This window comes from Oncorhynchus nerka, linkage group LG9a (assembly GCF_034236695.1).
Source record: "Oncorhynchus nerka isolate Pitt River linkage group LG9a, Oner_Uvic_2.0, whole genome shotgun sequence".
NCBI classification, from domain to species: Eukaryota; Metazoa; Chordata; class Actinopteri; order Salmoniformes; family Salmonidae; genus Oncorhynchus; species Oncorhynchus nerka.
Genome location: NC_088404.1, coordinates 40,587,775 through 40,606,073, shown reverse-complemented (window position 1 = coordinate 40,606,073; position 18,299 = coordinate 40,587,775). Strand labels below are relative to the sequence as shown.

At 44.8% G+C, this 18,299-nt stretch overlaps 2 protein-coding genes across 2 annotated transcripts; one reads left to right on the top strand and one right to left on the bottom strand.

Moving 5' to 3' along the window:
- The first annotated feature begins 95 nt into the window (after nucleotides 1–95).
- exosc6 (exosome component 6) lies at nucleotides 96–1,741 on the top strand. The gene has a single exon (XM_029668142.2). The coding sequence runs from the start codon at nucleotides 374–376 to the stop codon at nucleotides 1,205–1,207; it is 834 nt and encodes a 277-aa protein (XP_029524002.1). The 5' UTR covers nucleotides 96–373; the 3' UTR covers nucleotides 1,208–1,741.
- LOC115134309 (protein-glutamine gamma-glutamyltransferase 2-like) lies at nucleotides 360–15,312 on the bottom strand. The gene is made up of 13 exons (XM_029668141.2): nucleotides 14,949–15,312; nucleotides 13,772–13,942; nucleotides 13,374–13,604; nucleotides 12,857–12,975; nucleotides 12,208–12,336; nucleotides 9,724–9,901; nucleotides 9,407–9,545; nucleotides 9,194–9,297; nucleotides 8,822–9,064; nucleotides 8,357–8,623; nucleotides 7,955–8,115; nucleotides 7,616–7,752; nucleotides 360–2,518 (listed from the first exon to the last, which is right to left on the bottom strand). The coding sequence occupies exons 1-13, from the start codon at nucleotides 14,962–14,964 to the stop codon at nucleotides 2,359–2,361; spliced, it is 2,055 nt and encodes a 684-aa protein (XP_029524001.1). The 5' UTR covers nucleotides 14,965–15,312; the 3' UTR covers nucleotides 360–2,358.
- Nucleotides 15,313–18,299: the final 2,987 nt, after the last annotated feature.

Sequence of the window (18,299 nt, the reverse complement as noted above, 5' to 3'; positions counted from 1 at the left end):
TGATGCAATAGAAATGTCTATTTATTTTCTCTTATAGAGCAATATGTAGATTGGAAATAAATCATGTATATTTCCTGATGTATTATTAGAATGCATGTACTGTATTCTATACGCTGTGGAATTTATTTTTGTTTAATTTCTGTACTCCAGTCCAGCAAGTGACAGGTGAGTAGATGTGTGTGGAGGAACTACAAGCACAATGTGATGGCCGGGGAAGACATTTGGTGACGCACACACGGTACCATGTGATCTAATCGAGCATACAGTCATCGAGCAACCGGAACAGAAAAAGCAGTTAGCAATAACTAGTATTTGGACAAATACAGCACGCGGCCCCAGTAAGTAACATTTTTGGAAGAACTATTCCCCGACCATGCCGACTGATACAAAAAGGGTACGTGGCCCAGAAGTGTCTCAAAGTCCATCTCTCTTTCTGTGTAAAAACGCGGTAAAGAAGTCCACCGCTTCCAACGACGCCAGGGTAGATGGCAGGCAGCGTGGTCAAGTGGATGTCCGTTCAGTTTTTGTCCGATGTGGGCTGATAAGTCAAGCCAAAGGTTCAGCGTACATTGAAGCTGGGAACACGAAGCTCATCTGCTGTGTGTATGGACCCAGAGAGACTGAGCGCAAGGATGAGACCGATATGAAATCCGGAAGACTTATTACTGACATGAGATTTGCCCCATTCTCTTGTCGAGAGAGAGGCTCGTGGATTCAAGGTAGTGATGAAAAGGATCTGTCACTGATGCTGTTGGAGAGCCTGAGGCCAGGAGTGTGCTTGCAGAAGTATCCTCGCTCTCAGATTGAAGTAAATGTAATGGTCCTTGAAAACGACGGCGCCGTCCTGGCACATGCAGTCACCTGTGCGTCAATGGCGCTGGCGGACGCAGGTATAGAGATGTACGATCTGGTTCTTGGATGCTCAATCCGTCAGGAAGGTGCCACATACCTTATCGACCCTACCTTTCTGGAGGAAAATGGATACAACTTGGCCTCAGGATCCAGGGAGAATTTGGGAAGCCTGACAGTGGCATTTCTGCCCAGTCTGAACCAGATTTCTGGACTACAATCGGATGGCGAGATGGGCGAGGACACCCTGACTGGGGATGTGCGCACATGCATTGAGGGGTGTTTCAAACTCTACCCTGTCATTCAGCAAGCACTGTCCAAGGCAGTACGAAGAAAAGCACCACCATCAGAGAGCTGAGGGACTGAAATGTGTTGCATGATGATCTCTAGTTCAGGCAGCTGATCGTCTAGGCTTGATGTGCATTCCTGGTAATACACCTGTGTCCCCTGTGGACTGTCTCGTACATAAAGCATCCTCCATTCAGGCTGTGAAGGCATAATTTTTCTCAACTAGCTTTAATGGCGACAAGGCCTTTTATCACAACCATTTTCTGATTATTGGACAAATTACGATGTTTCATAAAGAAAGAACGCATATATTTCCCCCTTTTTTTTGATCCACTTCTCACCATTAAAGCTAGTTAAGGAGGAAAATGATGCCTTTGCAGCCTGGAGGATGCTTTAGGTATGAGCAGGTCCATGGGGGACACGAGTGTATTACTGGGAATGCACATCAAGCCATGATAGTGTGCTAGAACTGCACTATCGACTGCCTAGGTTAGATGAAAAATATGTTTTGAAAAAAGTCAGTCATAACATTTGTCAATTTTTACTGTTTTGACATGTCAGACTCCATGCATAGATTTAAAAAATAAATCATTTATTAAGGTAAGACGTGTTTCACAAGTATGAAATTATTAAGAACAGAATGCATATCTAAGCCACAGTGGTGTACAATATCATCAAATCAAGCCTTATCTATATGGCACATTCCAGACATTGAATGCAACGCAATGTGCTTTACAGGATAAAATAAACACTGAAATATTTACTACACAACAAACAAGTTTAAAAAAACAAACAAAGGAATGACAAACTAAAAAGCACCCTAAGGCAAAGCAAAAAATATGTTTTATGATCTCTTTAAAATATATGTCCACAGTTTTGGCCCCCTCAGGTTCTCTGGCAGGCTATTCCAGAGGCTGGGGGCATAATAACTAAAGGCTGCCTCCATGCTCCTTGGTCCTAGGCAATATGTGCTTCTAAATAGTGTGCTATATCCTGTAAATACTGTAACTTTTTTTACTTTTTTCTCACAAATAGTCTTCGGACTCTAACAATAGTTTGGGATTTAGAGGCCCATCTTTCTTTGCTAATCTTAACTACTTTGGACAAGGTAAAAAAAAAAAGAGAATAATATGAAAAACCATCCTGTTATTTTGCACCTCACTTTTATATTGCATTCACAGGGATATGTTTACAAAATATACCTATGAAATATATACGTTCTTAATTCACAGTTAATCTGTCTCGCACAATCAAAGTGGCAATCCCCTTAACATCCCTCAGTCTGTCTGCATCAAAGTCAACCATCAGTTTTCTCAGGCCAGCACGGGTGGGCTTGAAGGACAACTTAACCTTCACATCTTCACCTGGGCCAATGTTGCCTCTGTAGGAGAAAATAAAGCATGGTTCTCTTAACTCAGCCTTGGTATGATCCTCGAATGTAAATTGTGGTTCAAATCAAACTATTTTCCACATGCACCGAATACAACGAGTACAGATTTTACAGTGAAATGCTTACTTACAAGCCCTTAACCAACAGTGCAGTTCAAGAATAAGAAAGTATTTACCAAGTAGACTAAAATAAAAAGTAATAAGTAACACAATAACAATAACGAGACTATATACAGGGGGCACCAGTACTGAGTCAGGGTACAGGCTAGTTGAGGTAATCTGTACATGTAGGTGGGGGCGAAGTGACTATGCATAGGTAACAAACAAACAGCGAGTATTTTTTATTTCATTTAACCAGGTAGGCCATTTACAACTGCGACCTGGCCAGGATAAAGCAAAGCAGTGCGACACAAACAACACAGTTACACATGGAATAAACAAACGTACAGTCAATAACAATAGAAAAAAAGTCTATATACAGTGTGTGCAAATGGCGAGAGGAGGTAAGGCAATAAATAGGCCATAGTGGCAAAGTAATTACAATTTAGCAAATGAAGACTGGAGTGATAGATGTGCAGATGATGATGTGCAAGTAGAAATACTGGTGTGCAAATGAGCAAAAAAGTAAATAAAAACAATATGGGGATGAGGTAGGTAGATTGGATAGGCTATTTACAGATGGGCTGTGTACAGCTGCAGCGATCGGTTAGCTTCTCAGATAGCTGATGTTTAATGTTAGTGAGGGAGATAAGTCTCCAACTGCAGTGATTTTTGCAAATAGTTCCAGTCATTGGCAGCAGAGAACTGGAAGGAACGGTGGCCAAGGGATTCGAAAGTGTCAATGATCTGTTTATTAACTTGGCTTTCAATGACTTTAGAAAGGCAGGGCAGGATGGATATAGGTCTGTAACAGTTTGGGTCTAGAGTGTCACCCAATTTGAAGAGAGGTATGACCGCGGCAGCTTTCCAATCTCTAGGGATCTCGGACGATATGAAAGAGAGGTTGAACAGACTGGTAATGGGGGTTGCAACAATGGCGGCGGATAATTTTAGAAATAGAGGGTCCAGATTGTGAAGCCCAGCTGATTTGTCCAGGTTTTGCAGCTCTTTTAGGACATCTGCTATCTGGATTTGGGTGAAGGAGAAGCTGGAGAAGCTTGGGCAAGTAGCTTTGGGGGTGCAGAGCTGTTGGCCGGGGTTGGGGTAGCCAGGAGGAAAGCATGGCCAGCCGTAGAGAAATGCTTATTGAAATTCTCGATTATCGTGGATTTCTTGGTGGTGACAGTGTTTCCTAGCCTCAGTGCAGTGGGCATCTGGGAGGAGGTGCTATTGTTCTCCATGGACTTTACAGTGTCCCAAAACTTTTTGGAGTTAGAGCTACAGGATGCAAATTTCTGTTTGAAAAAGCTAGCCTTTGCTTTCCTGACTGACTGCATGTATTGGTTCCTGACTTCCCTGAAAAGTTGCATATCGTGGGGACTATTCGATGCTAATGCAGACCGCCACAGGATGTTTTTGTGCTGGTCGAGGGCAGTCAGGTCTGGAGTGAACCAAGGGCTATATCTGTTCCTAGTTCTACATTTTTTTAAAGGGACATGCTTATTTAAGATGGTGAGGAAATTACTTTTAGTAGCAGCAGTGGTGGGGGGGAGGGTCAATGTAAATCATCCGGTGGCGATTTTTATGAATTGTTCAGCAGTCTAATGGCTTGGGGGTAGAAGCTGTTGACTTGGCTCTCCGGTACCACTTGCCATGCGGTATCAGAGAAAACAAACTATAACTTGGGTTACTGGAGTCTGACAAGTGTCTTCAGACTCTGTAATAGCAACGTTTTTGCAGTGTATTTCTTGGAAAGACCACACACACAGTAAATAGTTCAATCTGGTTTGCTGCCAGAAATGACAAAGTTGTGACCATGTGCTGCTATGTGCTACTACACTATGTGTTACTACAGTATGTGCTGCTATTTGCTGCCATAGTATTTGCTGCTATGTGCTACTATGTGCTGCTCTGTGATACTACAGTATGTGCTGCTATGTGCTACTACAGTATGTGCTGCTATGTGCTACTACAGTATGTGCTGCGTTGTGCTGCTACAGTATGTGTTACTATGTGCTACTACAGTATGTGCTGCTATGTGCTACTACACTATGTGTTAATTTGTGCTGCTACACTATGTGTTACTATGTGCTGCTATGTGCTACTACACTATGTGCTACTACAGTATGTGTTACTATGTGCTGCTATGTGCTACTACACTGTGTGTTACTATGTGCTACTTTGTGCTCCTACACTATGTGCTATTATGTGTTACTATAGTATGTGTTACTATGTGCTACTACACTGTGCTGCTATTTGCTACTACAGTATGTGTTTCTATGTGCTGCTACACTATGTGCTGCTACACTATGTGCTGCTACACTATGTGCTGCTACACTATGTGCTGCTACACTATGTGCTGCCAAGTGCTGCTATGCGCTGCTACACTATGTGCTGCTACACTATGTGCTGCTATGCGCTGCTACACTATGTGCTGCTACACTATGTGCTGCTACACTATGTGCTGCTACACTATGTGCTGCTATGCGCTGCTACACTATGTGCTGCTACACTATGTGCTGCTACACTATGTGCTGCTACACTATGTGCTGCTACACTATGTGCTGCTATGCGCTGCTACACTATGTGCTGCTATGCGCTGCTACACTATGTGCTGCTACACTATGTGCTGCTACACTATGTGCTGCTACACTATGTGCTGCTATGCGCTGCTACACTATGTGCTGCTATGCGCTGCTCCACTATGTGCTGCTACACTATGTGCTGCTACACTATGTGCTGCTACACTATGTGCTGCTATGTGCTGCTATGCGCTGCTACACTATGTGCTGCTACACTATGCGCTGCTACACTATGTGCTGCTACACTATGTGCTGCTATGCGCTGCTACACTATGTGCTGCTACACTATGTGCTGCTACACTATGCGCTGCTACACTATGTGCTGCTACACTATGTGCTGCTACACTATGTGCTGCTACACTATGTGCTGCTATGCGCTGCTACACTATGTGCTGCTATGCGCTGCTACACTATGTGCTGCTACACTATGTGTTACTATGTGCTGCTACACTATGTGCTACTACACTATGTGTTACTATGTGCTGCTATGTGTGCTGCTACACTGTGTTACTACACTGTGTTACTACACTATGTGTTACTATGTGCTGCTACACTATGTGCTGCTACACTATGTGCTGCTATGCGCTGCTACACTATGTGCTGCTATGCGCTGCTACACTATGTGCTGCTACACTATGTGCTGCTACACTATGTGCTGCTATGCGCTGCTACACTATGTGCTGCTATGCGCTGCTCCACTATGCTACACTATGTGCTGCTACACAATGTGCTGCTATACTATGTGCTGCTACACTATGTGCTGCTACACTATGTGCTGCTACACTATGTGCTGCTATGCTCTGTTACACTATGTGCTGCTACACTATGTGCTGCTATGTGCTGCTACACTATGTGCTGCTACTATGTGCTGCTACATATGTGCTGCTATGCGCTGCTACACTATGTGCTGCTACACTATGTGCTGCTACACTGTGTTACTACACTATGTGTTACTATGTGCTGCTACACTATGTGTTACTACACTATGTGCTCCTACACTATTTGTTACTATGTGCTGCTATGCGCTGCTACACTATGTGCTGCTACACTGTGTTACTACACTGTGTTACTACACTATGTGTTACTATGTGCTGCTACACTATGTGTTACTACACTATGTGGTCCTACACTATGTGTTACTACACTATGTGCTCCTACACTATGTGTTACTATGTGCTGCTCCACTATGTGCTGCTACACTGTGTTACTACACTGTGCTGCTATGTGCTACTGTATTATGTGCTGCTATGTGCTGTTACACTATGTGCTACTACAGTATGTTCTGCTACACTATGTGGTACAACACTGTGCTACTACACTATGTGCTGCTATGTGCTGATATGTGCTACTACACTATGTGCTGGTATGTGCTGCTATGACAGTGTGCCATAGCACGTTTTTTTTAAATCACACTTGAACAATATGAGATGACTGACCAAAAGATGAGGTAGGCTAGGTTCATCCAGAAAAATGATGTTTTTTGTTAGGTTCTTTCTTAGCAAAACAGTCTGGATCATGATTTAATAATAAATCAGTCTGAACATTCAAAGAATGTTCAATGTACCCCAGCCTCACGTCAATGACGGGCAGAGAAATAATCCTGTGTTTAGTCTGAGGGTTTATGTTTACATTGGCGTCTCCTGTTGGAGGTTATGTGTGGTAACATTTGGCTTGTGGTCCGGGAGAGCCATGTTGGGTTAGTCGTCTTTGGCCTGGCAAAAGGAGGGTATGTCTGGCTCTCTCTCTTTGTCTTTGGGGGCGGTGGAGTGAGAGAAAAGCAGATCTTGTTCTTTATAGTCTGACCACATTGCAAGAGTATGTCCTTGCTGAGGAATTTACCATGGCAGCTAAGAGCTCTCTGAGCTGCTGTCCTAAATCTGCTGCTGCACAGGGTGTGGGATCTTTAAAGAGCCCATGGCTTTAAAGAGTTTCAGGTCTACATATAGTAAGTAGACCATTGTTCAAACTCATTTTGCCATGTCTCACTCATTGCTCATGGATAAACCCACAATCATAGCTATTTAAGCAAAACCTTAGATGAGTCAACTTCTATTTTTTATTTTTTTACCTTTATTTAACTAGGCAAGTCAGTTAAGAACAAATTCTTATTTTCAATGACGGCCTAGGAACAGTGGGTTAACTACCTGTTCAGGGGCAGAACGACAGATTTGTACCTTGTCAGTTCGGGGATTCGAACTTGCAACCTTTCGGTTACTAGTTCAACGCTCTAACCACTAGGCTACCCTGCCGCCCCTCTATGCTTAAATAGCACTTTACACCTCTATACCTACAGTAATAACATGGCTGTAATACTGATGTAACATTCTCTCTGAACACACTTATTGGCAAACATGCTGACAGTCAATGAAGAATGTGTCCCCTCACATACAACACACAGAGATACGTACGGTGCTTGGAGCTCCCGTGGTGCCGTCAGACCTGCTCCCTCCACTGTGAACACTCCCCCTCTCAGGGTGATAGGCAGGGGATTGGTGAAGCTGATGTGTGCAATTAATTTCCGAGATACAACTGCATCTCCCACTACCTGAAGCAAGAAAATGGACAGTGCAGGCATCATCAGAGGATTATTTCAGTATATCTAAAACAAGCCCCTACAGCATATTTCAACTGCTTTCCCTGCAGAAATGGCCAAACTTGACAATTGTGCAAAGTGCAAACAGTAGCACGCAATTCATCAAGCAATTATTCACCAGCTATTTACAGTTATATACAGTATAGCCTAGTACCTTGACATGGAGCTGTGGCATGCTTAGTGGGATGTTGACCTCTTGCAGAATGACATCGGGCTGGCTGCTGGCCTGGAGCAGTGCTGTGACCCTGATCAGGTTATGCTCAGACACACAGGCCCCATAGTGATCGTACCGTAGACGCATCACTTCCTTATGAGCTGTGAGCATAATGGGGATGAGAGGAAAAAGTATGTTATTGTATTCTTTTCACTTCGGTGTGGTATTTTTTGCTCTGTTTACTCGGTTCCTAAAAATACAAGAAACCCAGGGATGTTGTAGGTCAGACTCACCCAGTGCAAGTAAAAAAACAAATCTAACACAGGGACTGACATCAGTTCTGAGTCTTGATTCCTCTCGCCTACGGCACCTATATGGTGTATGTGACAAGCGGAGGCCCACCTTTCTGGGCTGGCACGGTCAGGCTGGCAGTCCTCCTCTGGCACTCCCCCCGGTGAAGGCTGTTGTAGGTGACTGCATTGGAGGTCACAGTGAGCTGGGCCGGGGTGTCCTCACCACCCACGTTGTGCACCTCCACTATCACATCAAAGTCTGTCCCCAGGATGGCCTGGGCATGTTTGATCTTCAGCTCCAGCTGCCCTGGTGCCCCATTCAGCTGCGTTATCCGACGTCCTGCCTTCTCATACACCTCACGCTCCTTCACTGAACCTGGTAGAAAGAAAGGAGGATGTCATACTGTTATATAAAATGTGTTTTTATGTTATGCGTGTGTATATAGTAACCCCGTTCCCTTGAGGTATTTGTTGTGTATAACGGTACTGTACTCTGAACTTTCTGTTCGGTTCCCATCTGTGCTAATATTTAAGCAGGTGTGAATATTTGTGCTTAACGAAAGGAAGTGAATACCTTCAGGGTATTTGTAATGTTTAGTGATGTCCTCTCTGTAGTCTCCATACACACTCTTGGTGCTGATGTTTCGGCCCACAGTTTTCTGGTTGAGGGAAACCTGTGAGCGTTGGCCATCTGGGTAGACGATCCAGGTGACCAGGTCTGCGTTCACCTCAGAGAACACGAAGGCTGCATCATACTTCATCCCCACATCACCGTCCCTCACCGCCTTGACTGGACAGGGCCCACAACAGTACACCCCTAAGAGACAAGGGAATGATAGTGGGGGGATTTGAAGAGAGTGAGGTTATGAAGAACCCAATAACAGAGTTTTAAAGGAGCTTTTCCTTAGTGAGACAGACTGATCATGAATATCAAGTGGGGCCGTACCATCACTCCTCTCCTGTGGGGTGGGATCCAGGGCCTGCCACCCATCATAGCCTTTAGGAAGATCCTCCCTGTCCATCCAGGACTCCACCCAGCAATGGAAGTTCCTACACACACAAAGCATTTACAGTATTGATGTGAGGGAGGCCACTATAAAAAAACAACGGATGAATGTGCTGACTTTGTCGAGACAGAAATGTAGCTTTTGAGCTTTACCAGATCATGTCCTTCCTGCCTTCAGACACACTCTCCAGCTGCTCATCGTACAGATAGTCCACATTCAGGTTGCCGTCAGTGTCATGGGCAGAGGAGTAGTTTGTAACAGGGCGAGTAGGTATGCCCAGACAGCGAAGAACTGTGGGATGGGTGAACGGAAGGAGCAAATAGCATATAGTCTGTCAAGAATTACAGAGCTGAATATTACTGGAGCCCTAATGAAACGTCAAAGAAAATATAGAGCCAGGGAGTGTTGGAAATTTGTAGTTGAAAAGAAGAGAGCCATCCTGTCTCAGGGCGCTGTATGTGTGCCTCACCTGTGCAGGCTACACCTGAGAACACCCAGCACTGTCCGTATCGCACCCTCTGTGCCCCGGCCTCGCGCCATCGCCTGAGGATGGCCACACTGCCGGTCCAGCGTGTGGGGGACACCCCATCGTCATACTTCCCGTCCCAGCGACCCAACACCACGCCACGGTCATCATTAGCATTCACCTGCACAGATGTAGAGGAAGTAAATTAATTACTGTGAGATTATTAACTAAATCAAATCAAATGTTATTAGTCACATGCGCTGAATACAACAGGTGTAGACCTCACAGTGAAATGCTTACTTACGAGCCCCTAACCTACATGTAGGTAGAGTTATTACAGTGACTATGCATAGATGATAACAACAGAGAGCAGCAGTGGTGTAAAAAGGGGGTGGGGGGCAATGCAAGTAGACTGGGTAGCCATTTGATTAGATATTCAGTAGTCTTATGGGTTGGGGGTAGAAGCTGTTTAGAAGCCTCTTGGACCTAGACTTGGCCCTCCGGAACCGCTTGCCGTTCGGTAGCAGAGAGAACAGTCTATGACTAGGGTGGCTGGATTCTTTGGCATTTTTTAGAGCCTTCCTCTGACACCACCTGGTATAGAGGTCTTGGATGGCAGAAAGCTTTGCCCCAGTGATGTACTGGGCAGTACGCACTACCCTCTGTAAACAGTTGCCATACCAGGCAGTGATGCAACCAGTGATGCTCTTGATGGTGCAGCTCTAGAACCTGGTGTGCTTGGACCATGTTAGTTTGTTGGTGATGTGGACACCAAGGAACTTGAAGCTCTCAACCTGCTCCACTACAGCCCCGTCGATGAGAATGGGGGTGTGCTTGGTCCTCTTTCTCCTACAGTCCACAATCATCTCCTTAGTCTTGATCACGTTGAGGGAGAGTTTGTTGTCCTGGCACCACACGGCCAGGTTTCTGACCACCTCCCTATATGCGGTCTCGTCGTTGTCGGTGATCAGGCCTACCACTGTTGTGTCATCGGCAAACTTAATGATGGTGTTGTAGTCATGCCTGGCCGTGCAGTCTTGAGTGAACAGGGAGTACAGGAGGGGACTGAGCACACACCCCCTATGAGCCCCTGTGTTGAGGACCACCTGGGGGAAGCCCGTCAGGAAGTCCAGGATCCAGTTGCAAAGGAAGGTGTTTAGTCCCAGGGTCCATAGCTTAGTGATGAACTTTGAGGGCACTATGGTGTTGAATGCTGAGCTGTAGTCAATGAACAGCATTCTCACATAGGTGTACTCTTTTTCCAGGTGGGAAAGGGCAGTGTGGAGTGCATTAGATATTGCATCATCTGTGAATTTGTTAGGGCTGTATGCAAATTGGAAAGGGTTTACGGTTTCTGGGATAATGGTGTTGATGTGAGCCACGACCAGCCTTTCAAAGCACTTCATGGCTATGGCAGCTCTAGCCTTTAGCTAAGTGCGGATGTTGACTGTAATCCATGGTTTATGGTTGGGGTAGTTACGTATGGTCACTGTGGGGATGACGTCATCGATGCACTTATTGATGAAGCCAATGACTGATGTGGTGTGCTCCTCAATGCCATCGGAAGAATCCCGGAACATATTCCAGTCTGTGCAAGCAAAACAGTCCTGGAGCTTAGCGTCTGCTTCATCTGACCATTTTTTTACTGATCAGTCACTGGTGCTTCCTGCTTTAATTTTTGCTTGTAAGCAGGAATCAGGAGGATATAATTATGGTAAGATTTGCCAAATGGAGGGCGGGGGAGAGCTTTGTGTGCGTCTCTGTGTGTGGAGTAGAGGTGGTCCAGAGTTTTTTTCCTTCTGGTTGCACATTTAACATGCTGATAGAAATTTGGTGAGTCCTATTTAAGTTTCCCTGCATTAAAGTCCCCGGGCACTAGGAGCGCCGCCTCTGGGTGAGGGTTTTCCTGTTTGCTTATGGCGGAATACAGCTCATTGAGTGCGGTCTTACTGCCAGCCTCAGTCTGTGGTGGTATGTAGATAGCTATGAAAAAATACAGAAAACTCTCTTGGTAAATATTGTGGTCTACAGCTTATGTATCTTTAGTCCGCCACCCCTTGTCTTACCAGACGCCGCTGTTCTATCCTGCCGATACAGAGTATAACCAGCCAACTGTATGTTGATAATGTCGTCGTTCAGCCACGACTCCGTGAAAGCATAGGATATTGCCGTTTTGAATGTCCCGTTGGTAGTTTAATCTTCTGCGTAGGTCATACATTTTATTTTTCAAAGATTGCAGTATACCATTCACGTCGGACTTGTTAAAGGAAAAAATGATTCTGCCAGTTCATGGTGAGAAATCACAGTTCTGATAAGAGACGGTAGCAGAAATATAATGTACAAAATAAGTTTAAAAAATCAGTTACAAACGCAAAAAAACGAACAAAAAACACAATTGGATAGGAACACGTAAAATGTCAGCCTTCTTCTCCGGCGCCACCTATTCCCCTAGATGTAGAAAGAATGACTTTATATGGTGAACCTTACCATTGCAGTAATTGTCCTGCTCACGTACACTGGATCTGCTCGGTTGGCTGTGTCAATCTCTGGGTTTTTCAGTGCAGCAGGTGAATTGTTCAGGATTTCAAAACAGATATCCACCACATCTTGTTCAAACTATGAAAAATTATATGTTAAAATATTATGAGAACACATTGAGCTCATTATGAGGTATGCACATCTCAAACCAGTGACTGTGAATATGTACTTTCCTCCTCACTAGATGGAGACAATCAGCCACGCAGGCTGTCTGTCTGTCTCTCAATGTCTATGTGACTATGTCTCTCTCTCTCTGAAATGAGACAAACCCTGGATTTTCACATAGCCAGGGTAGAAATGCCTTACATCCACCAAAGACATGTCTTCAGCCAGCTGAGGCACTGTGACAATTCACACAGGCCACCATCAAGCCATCAGACTCGCCAGAAACTACTGGCTGCCAACACCCTCCCACATGCCCTGTTGTTTATCTTTCTGTTTGAAAACGCCTCAGCTAGAACAGTGATTTAGGCAACACAACACTGAGTTCTTGTTCTCAGTGGATCGATGGGTTGTGATCAAAAGATTTGCACTCTATATATCAATTTTGGCTCAGGTGGGTTAGCTGTCCATCCTTCAGAAGTGTGCTGTTTGCTACCTGTCCAAAGTTCCAGGGCAGTGAGGAGATCTGGTCCCAAGAGCCCTGGTAAAGGAGGCCATTTTCATTCAGGATGTATTCCTCTAGCAGCTCCTCATCAGGGAGGTACACAGAGTCAGCTGGGGGGGAGAAAAACAAAGACCCAGCAGAGGAAAGACTGAGTGAGAAAACATGGGGCAACAGCAATCATATTGATTTGATATTGTATCACATAACTGACAGCTTTCATATCAGAAATCTCTTCACCAACTTTGACATTAATCTATCCCTTCGAATAATTACATGTTGAGCTCAAACTTATTTAAAAGTAAACACAGGGGGAGACAGACTGAGACAAACACACAGAGGTAGAAGTTGAGTCCCCTGACTCTGACCTCCAAAGAGTGCAAAAGTAATGAATACAGATGACACCTTCCTGAGCCCTTATTGGTTCCCCTCACCAAAAGAGCAAATAAAACAGGGCCGTTTCAACTGATTCTACTAATTTGTGTGTGTGTGTGTTTGTGTCGGAGCTCACCTTTGCACCAGGGATTGAAGAGCAGGTAGAACATCTCTGGTGTGGTCTGCTCCAGGATGTGTCCGTCAGGGGAGAGGAGCAGCAATGTCACGCTGTAGATTCCCACAGGGGTGTCTGCTGGGCTGTGGACCGTCAGCAGCACCTCATTCTGAGCCCTCTGCTGGCGGAACCACCACTTGTCACGGCCAGCACGGGCATCCAAAACCTTCACCACCACCTCACTCTCCTTACCTAAACACGCAAACAAACAAAAACTCATATACAATCAGTCAAAGCTATTTTACCAGACCATTTTCGTTTTCTATCTGTCAATCATAACTGACTCCTCCTCCCACTGTGCAATAGTGTCCAATCTATAGCTGACTCAAGCTTATGGTCCTTGGCATTGAGTTGCTCACCCAGATGCAGGATCATGGCTAGTTTGTGTTTAGGGGGCAGGGGTGTGGAGCACTGCAGAGCGAGGGAGAAGGGCTGCCCCCTACGAACCAGCAGCCTTTCCAGGTCCATTTCCCCTGTACGATGGGCTTGGTTGTTCACCTGGCAACGCAGGTCCATTCCCATGAATACACCTGGAACACAATAAAAGAAAGAACATAGGACACAGTCACTTCTACTGTGTAGTTAGGAATAATGAGTTCATGAGGGAATCTTGGCGGTAACCAGGCCATACAGTAATACTCTAGTAGATATTCATATTTCTAGACAGATCTCTATTTTAGTCATATCGATCACAATGGTCCCATGTTGTACAGGTCAAACAACAGAAAGGTCAGACAAGTCATCAATTGGAGCCTGACTATTGTTATGAGTCACCAAGTCAAGGACCCCACTTCATATTTATAGAAGCTACTGTATGTAGGCAACTTAGAGATTGAGATTTTGGCAATCAATACGTTTTTTTACTTATTTTTTTACAGTGTCAGATGTACTCGTGGATACCATTTTTATGTAGCATACCCTAAGGTATCTGTAGACTTCCAGTCATTGCGCTGATGATACCCACTGGGCACAGACGTCAGTTCAACATGTAGTTTTGATTTACATTTGGTTGAGTTGTCAACTAACGTGAATTCAACGTGAAATCCACAAAACATTTCATCATGTTATTGGATTTAGGTTAAAAGTTGTGGGAAAAAAATATGAAATGCCCTTAAGTTGATTACTTTTTGCTAATCTATTTTGGCAGGAAATCTTGTGTGCCATGTACTTATAACACACACAGAGACAGACCAACTTTTTCCACTAGGAGAAACATTGATCTACTGTATATTCTGTATAAATTTAGAAATGTATACATTTCAGGATAAACTTAAAGATAGCACAGCTGCCCATCCTCATATTTTTATGAATAGTGCATACACGCCTATATTGGTCTCGTACTCTCCTGGTATGCATTGCTTAAATTAGAATGAGGGATCTCGACACACTGCTGTGAATTCATACGGCAGCACATTTTATTTATATGGTAGCACATTTTTCACAGATATGGAAACTGCAAGTAATATTTGTCTCCTCTACTTCAGAGAGCACTATCAATGGGGTGAAAAAGCAGTGTGATAATGATAAATCACTCACCGTTTTGGTCAGCCATTTTCCAGTCTATGTTGTGAATATCACCTCCTTTTCTTCTCTGCCGTGTTACTTCCTTTTATGATAAGTTTGACTCCTCTTGTGCCTTTTCAAACAACCCTGAAGGTGTATGCCTCACTTTTCTACCACTGTCCCCACCAGGACCCCGTATTTATACTGGAGAGGAATGGCCCCATTCCTGTGCTCCAACACACGCTCACACACACCTCCCATTCACTATCCTTCCTGACCTCTGACATCACACTCTGTGGAGATCCAGAACAAAGGTGTGCTCACAGTCAGTCTCTATGTGTGTGTGTGTTCGTCATGCGCGCCCATGTGTGCCTCTGCCTACGTCAATATTTTACTTCAATACTGAAAAAAGGATGAGAGCCCAGGTATTTACTATAGTTTGTGTCAGCCGTCTGCCCCTCTGATGCAAGTTCAGACACTGGGTTTTTTGTTCAGCAGATGGGTTCAGGGAATAGGGCACACTTTGACTAATCCAGCAGTATTGCAGTAAATGTTTTGCATCATATACAATTTCCTGTTTCACAGTCTCTATGGCACGTACATGGGCACTTTTTTTCTTTCTGGATGGGCCAGTCACAACTTAGAGAACAAACAAGTTGAATATGTTTACAGCATGATATACTACTTAAGAGGGAAAATATGATTTTGTTCCAGGGTTTTAATTCATATGTATTGGTGTCCAGGACACTGACTGGAGCTCGGTCCATTTTTCCTTGCACATGGTATAGCAATTGTGCATCTGTAGAAGTTTGTGAGTGCTTTTGGTGACAAGCCGAATTTCTTCAGCCTCCTGAGGTTGAAGAGGCGCTGCTGCGCCTTCTTCACGACGCTGTCAGTGTGAGTGGACCAATTCAGTTTGTCTGTGATGTGTATGCCGAGGAACTTAAAACTTGCTACCCTCTCCACTACTGTTCCATCGATGTGGATAGGGGGGTGTTCCCTCTGCTGTTTCCTGAAGTCCACAATCATCTCCTTAGTTTTGTTGACATTGAGTGTGAGGTTATTTTCCTGACACCACACTCCGAGGGCCCTCACCTCCTCCCTGTAGGCCGTCTCGTCGTTGTTGGTAATCAAGCCTACCACTGTTGTGTCGTCCGCAAACTTGATGATTGAGTTGGAGGCGTGCGTGGCCACGCAGTCGTGGGTGAACAGGGAGTACAGGAGAGGGCTCAGAACGCACCCTTGTGGGGCCCCGTGTTGAGGATCAGCGGGAGGAGATGTTGTTGCCTACCCTCACCACCTGGGGGCGGCCCGTCAGGAAGTCCAGTACCCAGTTGCACAGGGCGGGGTCGAGACCCAGGGTCTCGAGCTTGATGACGAGCTTGGAGGGTACTATGGTGTTGAATGCCGAGCTGTAGTCGATGAACAGCATTCTCACATAGGTATTCCTCTTGTCCAGGTGGGTTAGGGCAGTGTGCAGTGTGGTTGAGATTGCATCGTCTGTGGACCTATTTGGGCGGTAAGCAAATTGGAGTGGGTCTAGGGTGTCAGGTAGGGTGGAGGTGATATGGTCCTTGACTAGTCTCTCAAAGCACTTCATGATGACGGAAGTGAGTGCTACGGGGGGCGGTAGTCGTTTAGCTCAGTTACCTTAGCTTTCTTGGGAACAGGAACAATGGTGGCCCTCTTGAAGCATGTGGGAACAGCAGACTGGTTCAGGGAATTTGATTTGATTTGAATTTAATCAACATAATATATGCTTCATCATTTGTTGAGTCATCTAGACTGGAGACGCATCCCAATGTTGAAGAATACTAGTGAAAGCAGAAGGGGTATTTCTACTGAAATGTATGGTATTGAAATACACTTTATTTAACCAGGTAGGCCAGTTGAGAACAAGTTCTCATTAACAACTGCAACCTGGCCAAGATAAAGCAAAGCGGAAAAAAACAACACAGAGTTACAACATGGGATAAACAAACGTACAGTCAATAACACAATAGAAAATCTGTATATAGTGTGTGCAAATTAAGTAAAGAGGTAAGGCAATATATAGGCCATAGTGGAAAAGTAATTACAATTGAGTGGAGTGATAGATGTGTGGAGTGGAGTGATAGATGTGCAGATGAGGATGTGCAAGTAGAAATACTGGTGTGCAAAAGAGCAGAAAAAACTAATATGGGAAAAAGATAGGTAGTAGATTGGATGGGCTATTTACAGATGGGCTGTGTACAGCTGCAGCGATCGGTAAGCTGCTCTGACAGCCGATGCTTGAAGTTAGTGAGGGAGATATAAGTCTCCAACTTCAGCGATTTTTGCAATTTGTTCCAGTCATTGGCAGTAGATAACTGGAAGGAAGGCGGCCAAAGTTGGTGTTGGCTTTGGGGATGACCAGTAAAATCTACCTACGCGTGTGCTACGGGTGGGTGTTGCTATGGTGACCAGTGAGCTGAGATAAGGCGGAGCTTTACCTAGCAAAGACTTATAGATGACCTGGAGCCAGTGGGTTTGGCAGCGAATATGTAGCGAGGACCAGCCAACAAGAGCATACAGTTCGCAGTGGTGGGTGGTATATGGGGCTTTGGTGACAAAACAGATGGCACTGTGATAGACTGCATCCAATTTGCTGAGTAGAGTGTTGGAGGCTATTTTGTAAATAACATCGCCAAAGTCGAGGATCGGCAGGATAGTCAGTTTTACGAGGGTATGTTTAGCAGCATGAGTGAAGGAGGCTTTGTTGAGAAATAGGAAGTTGGTTCTAGATTTAATTTTGGATTGGAGATGTTTAATATGAGTCTGGAAGGAGAGTTTACAGTCTAGCCAGACACCTAGGTATTTTTAGTTGTCCACATATTCTAAGTCAGAAGCGTCCAGAGTAGTGATGCTAGTGGGTGCGGGCAGCGATCGGTTGAAGAGCATGCAGTTAGTTTTACTAGCGTTTAAGAGCAGTTGGAGGCCATGGAAGGAGTGTTGTATGGCATTGAAGCTCATTTGGAGATTTGTTAACACCGTGTCCAAAGAAGGGCCAGATGTATACAGAATGGTGTCGTCTGAGTAGAGGTGGATCAGGGAATCACCCACAGCAAGCGCGACATTGTTGATATATACAAAGAAAAGAGTCGACCTGAGAATTGAACCCTGTGGCACCCCCATAGAGACTGCCAGAGGTCCGGACAACAGGCCCTCTGATTTGAGACACTGAACTCTGTCTGATAAGTAGTTAGTGAACCAGGCGAGGCAGTCATTAGAGAAACCAAAGCTGTTGAGTCTGCCGATAAGAATACGGTGATTGACAGAGTCGAAAGATTTGATTTGATTTGATTTTGAAAGCCTTGGCCAGGTCGATGAAGACTGCTGCACAATAGTGTTTTTTGATGGTGGTGA

What these genes read in the sequence shown, in the direction of transcription:
- exosc6 (XM_029668142.2), top strand. Translation starts at nt 374, where the DNA reads ATGCCGACTGATACAAAAAGGGTACGTGGCCCAGAAGTGTCTCAAAGT.
- LOC115134309 (XM_029668141.2), bottom strand. An exon ending in TGCCCTGGAACTTTGGACAG is followed by an intron (nt 12,337 to 12,856) that starts GTAGCAAACAGC and finishes AATTTTTCATAG; the next exon opens with TTTGAACAAGATGTGGTGGA. An exon ending in GCAGGACAATTACTGCAATG is followed by an intron (nt 9,902 to 12,207) that starts GTAAGGTTCACC and finishes ACATCTGTGCAG; the next exon opens with GTGAATGCTAATGATGACCG.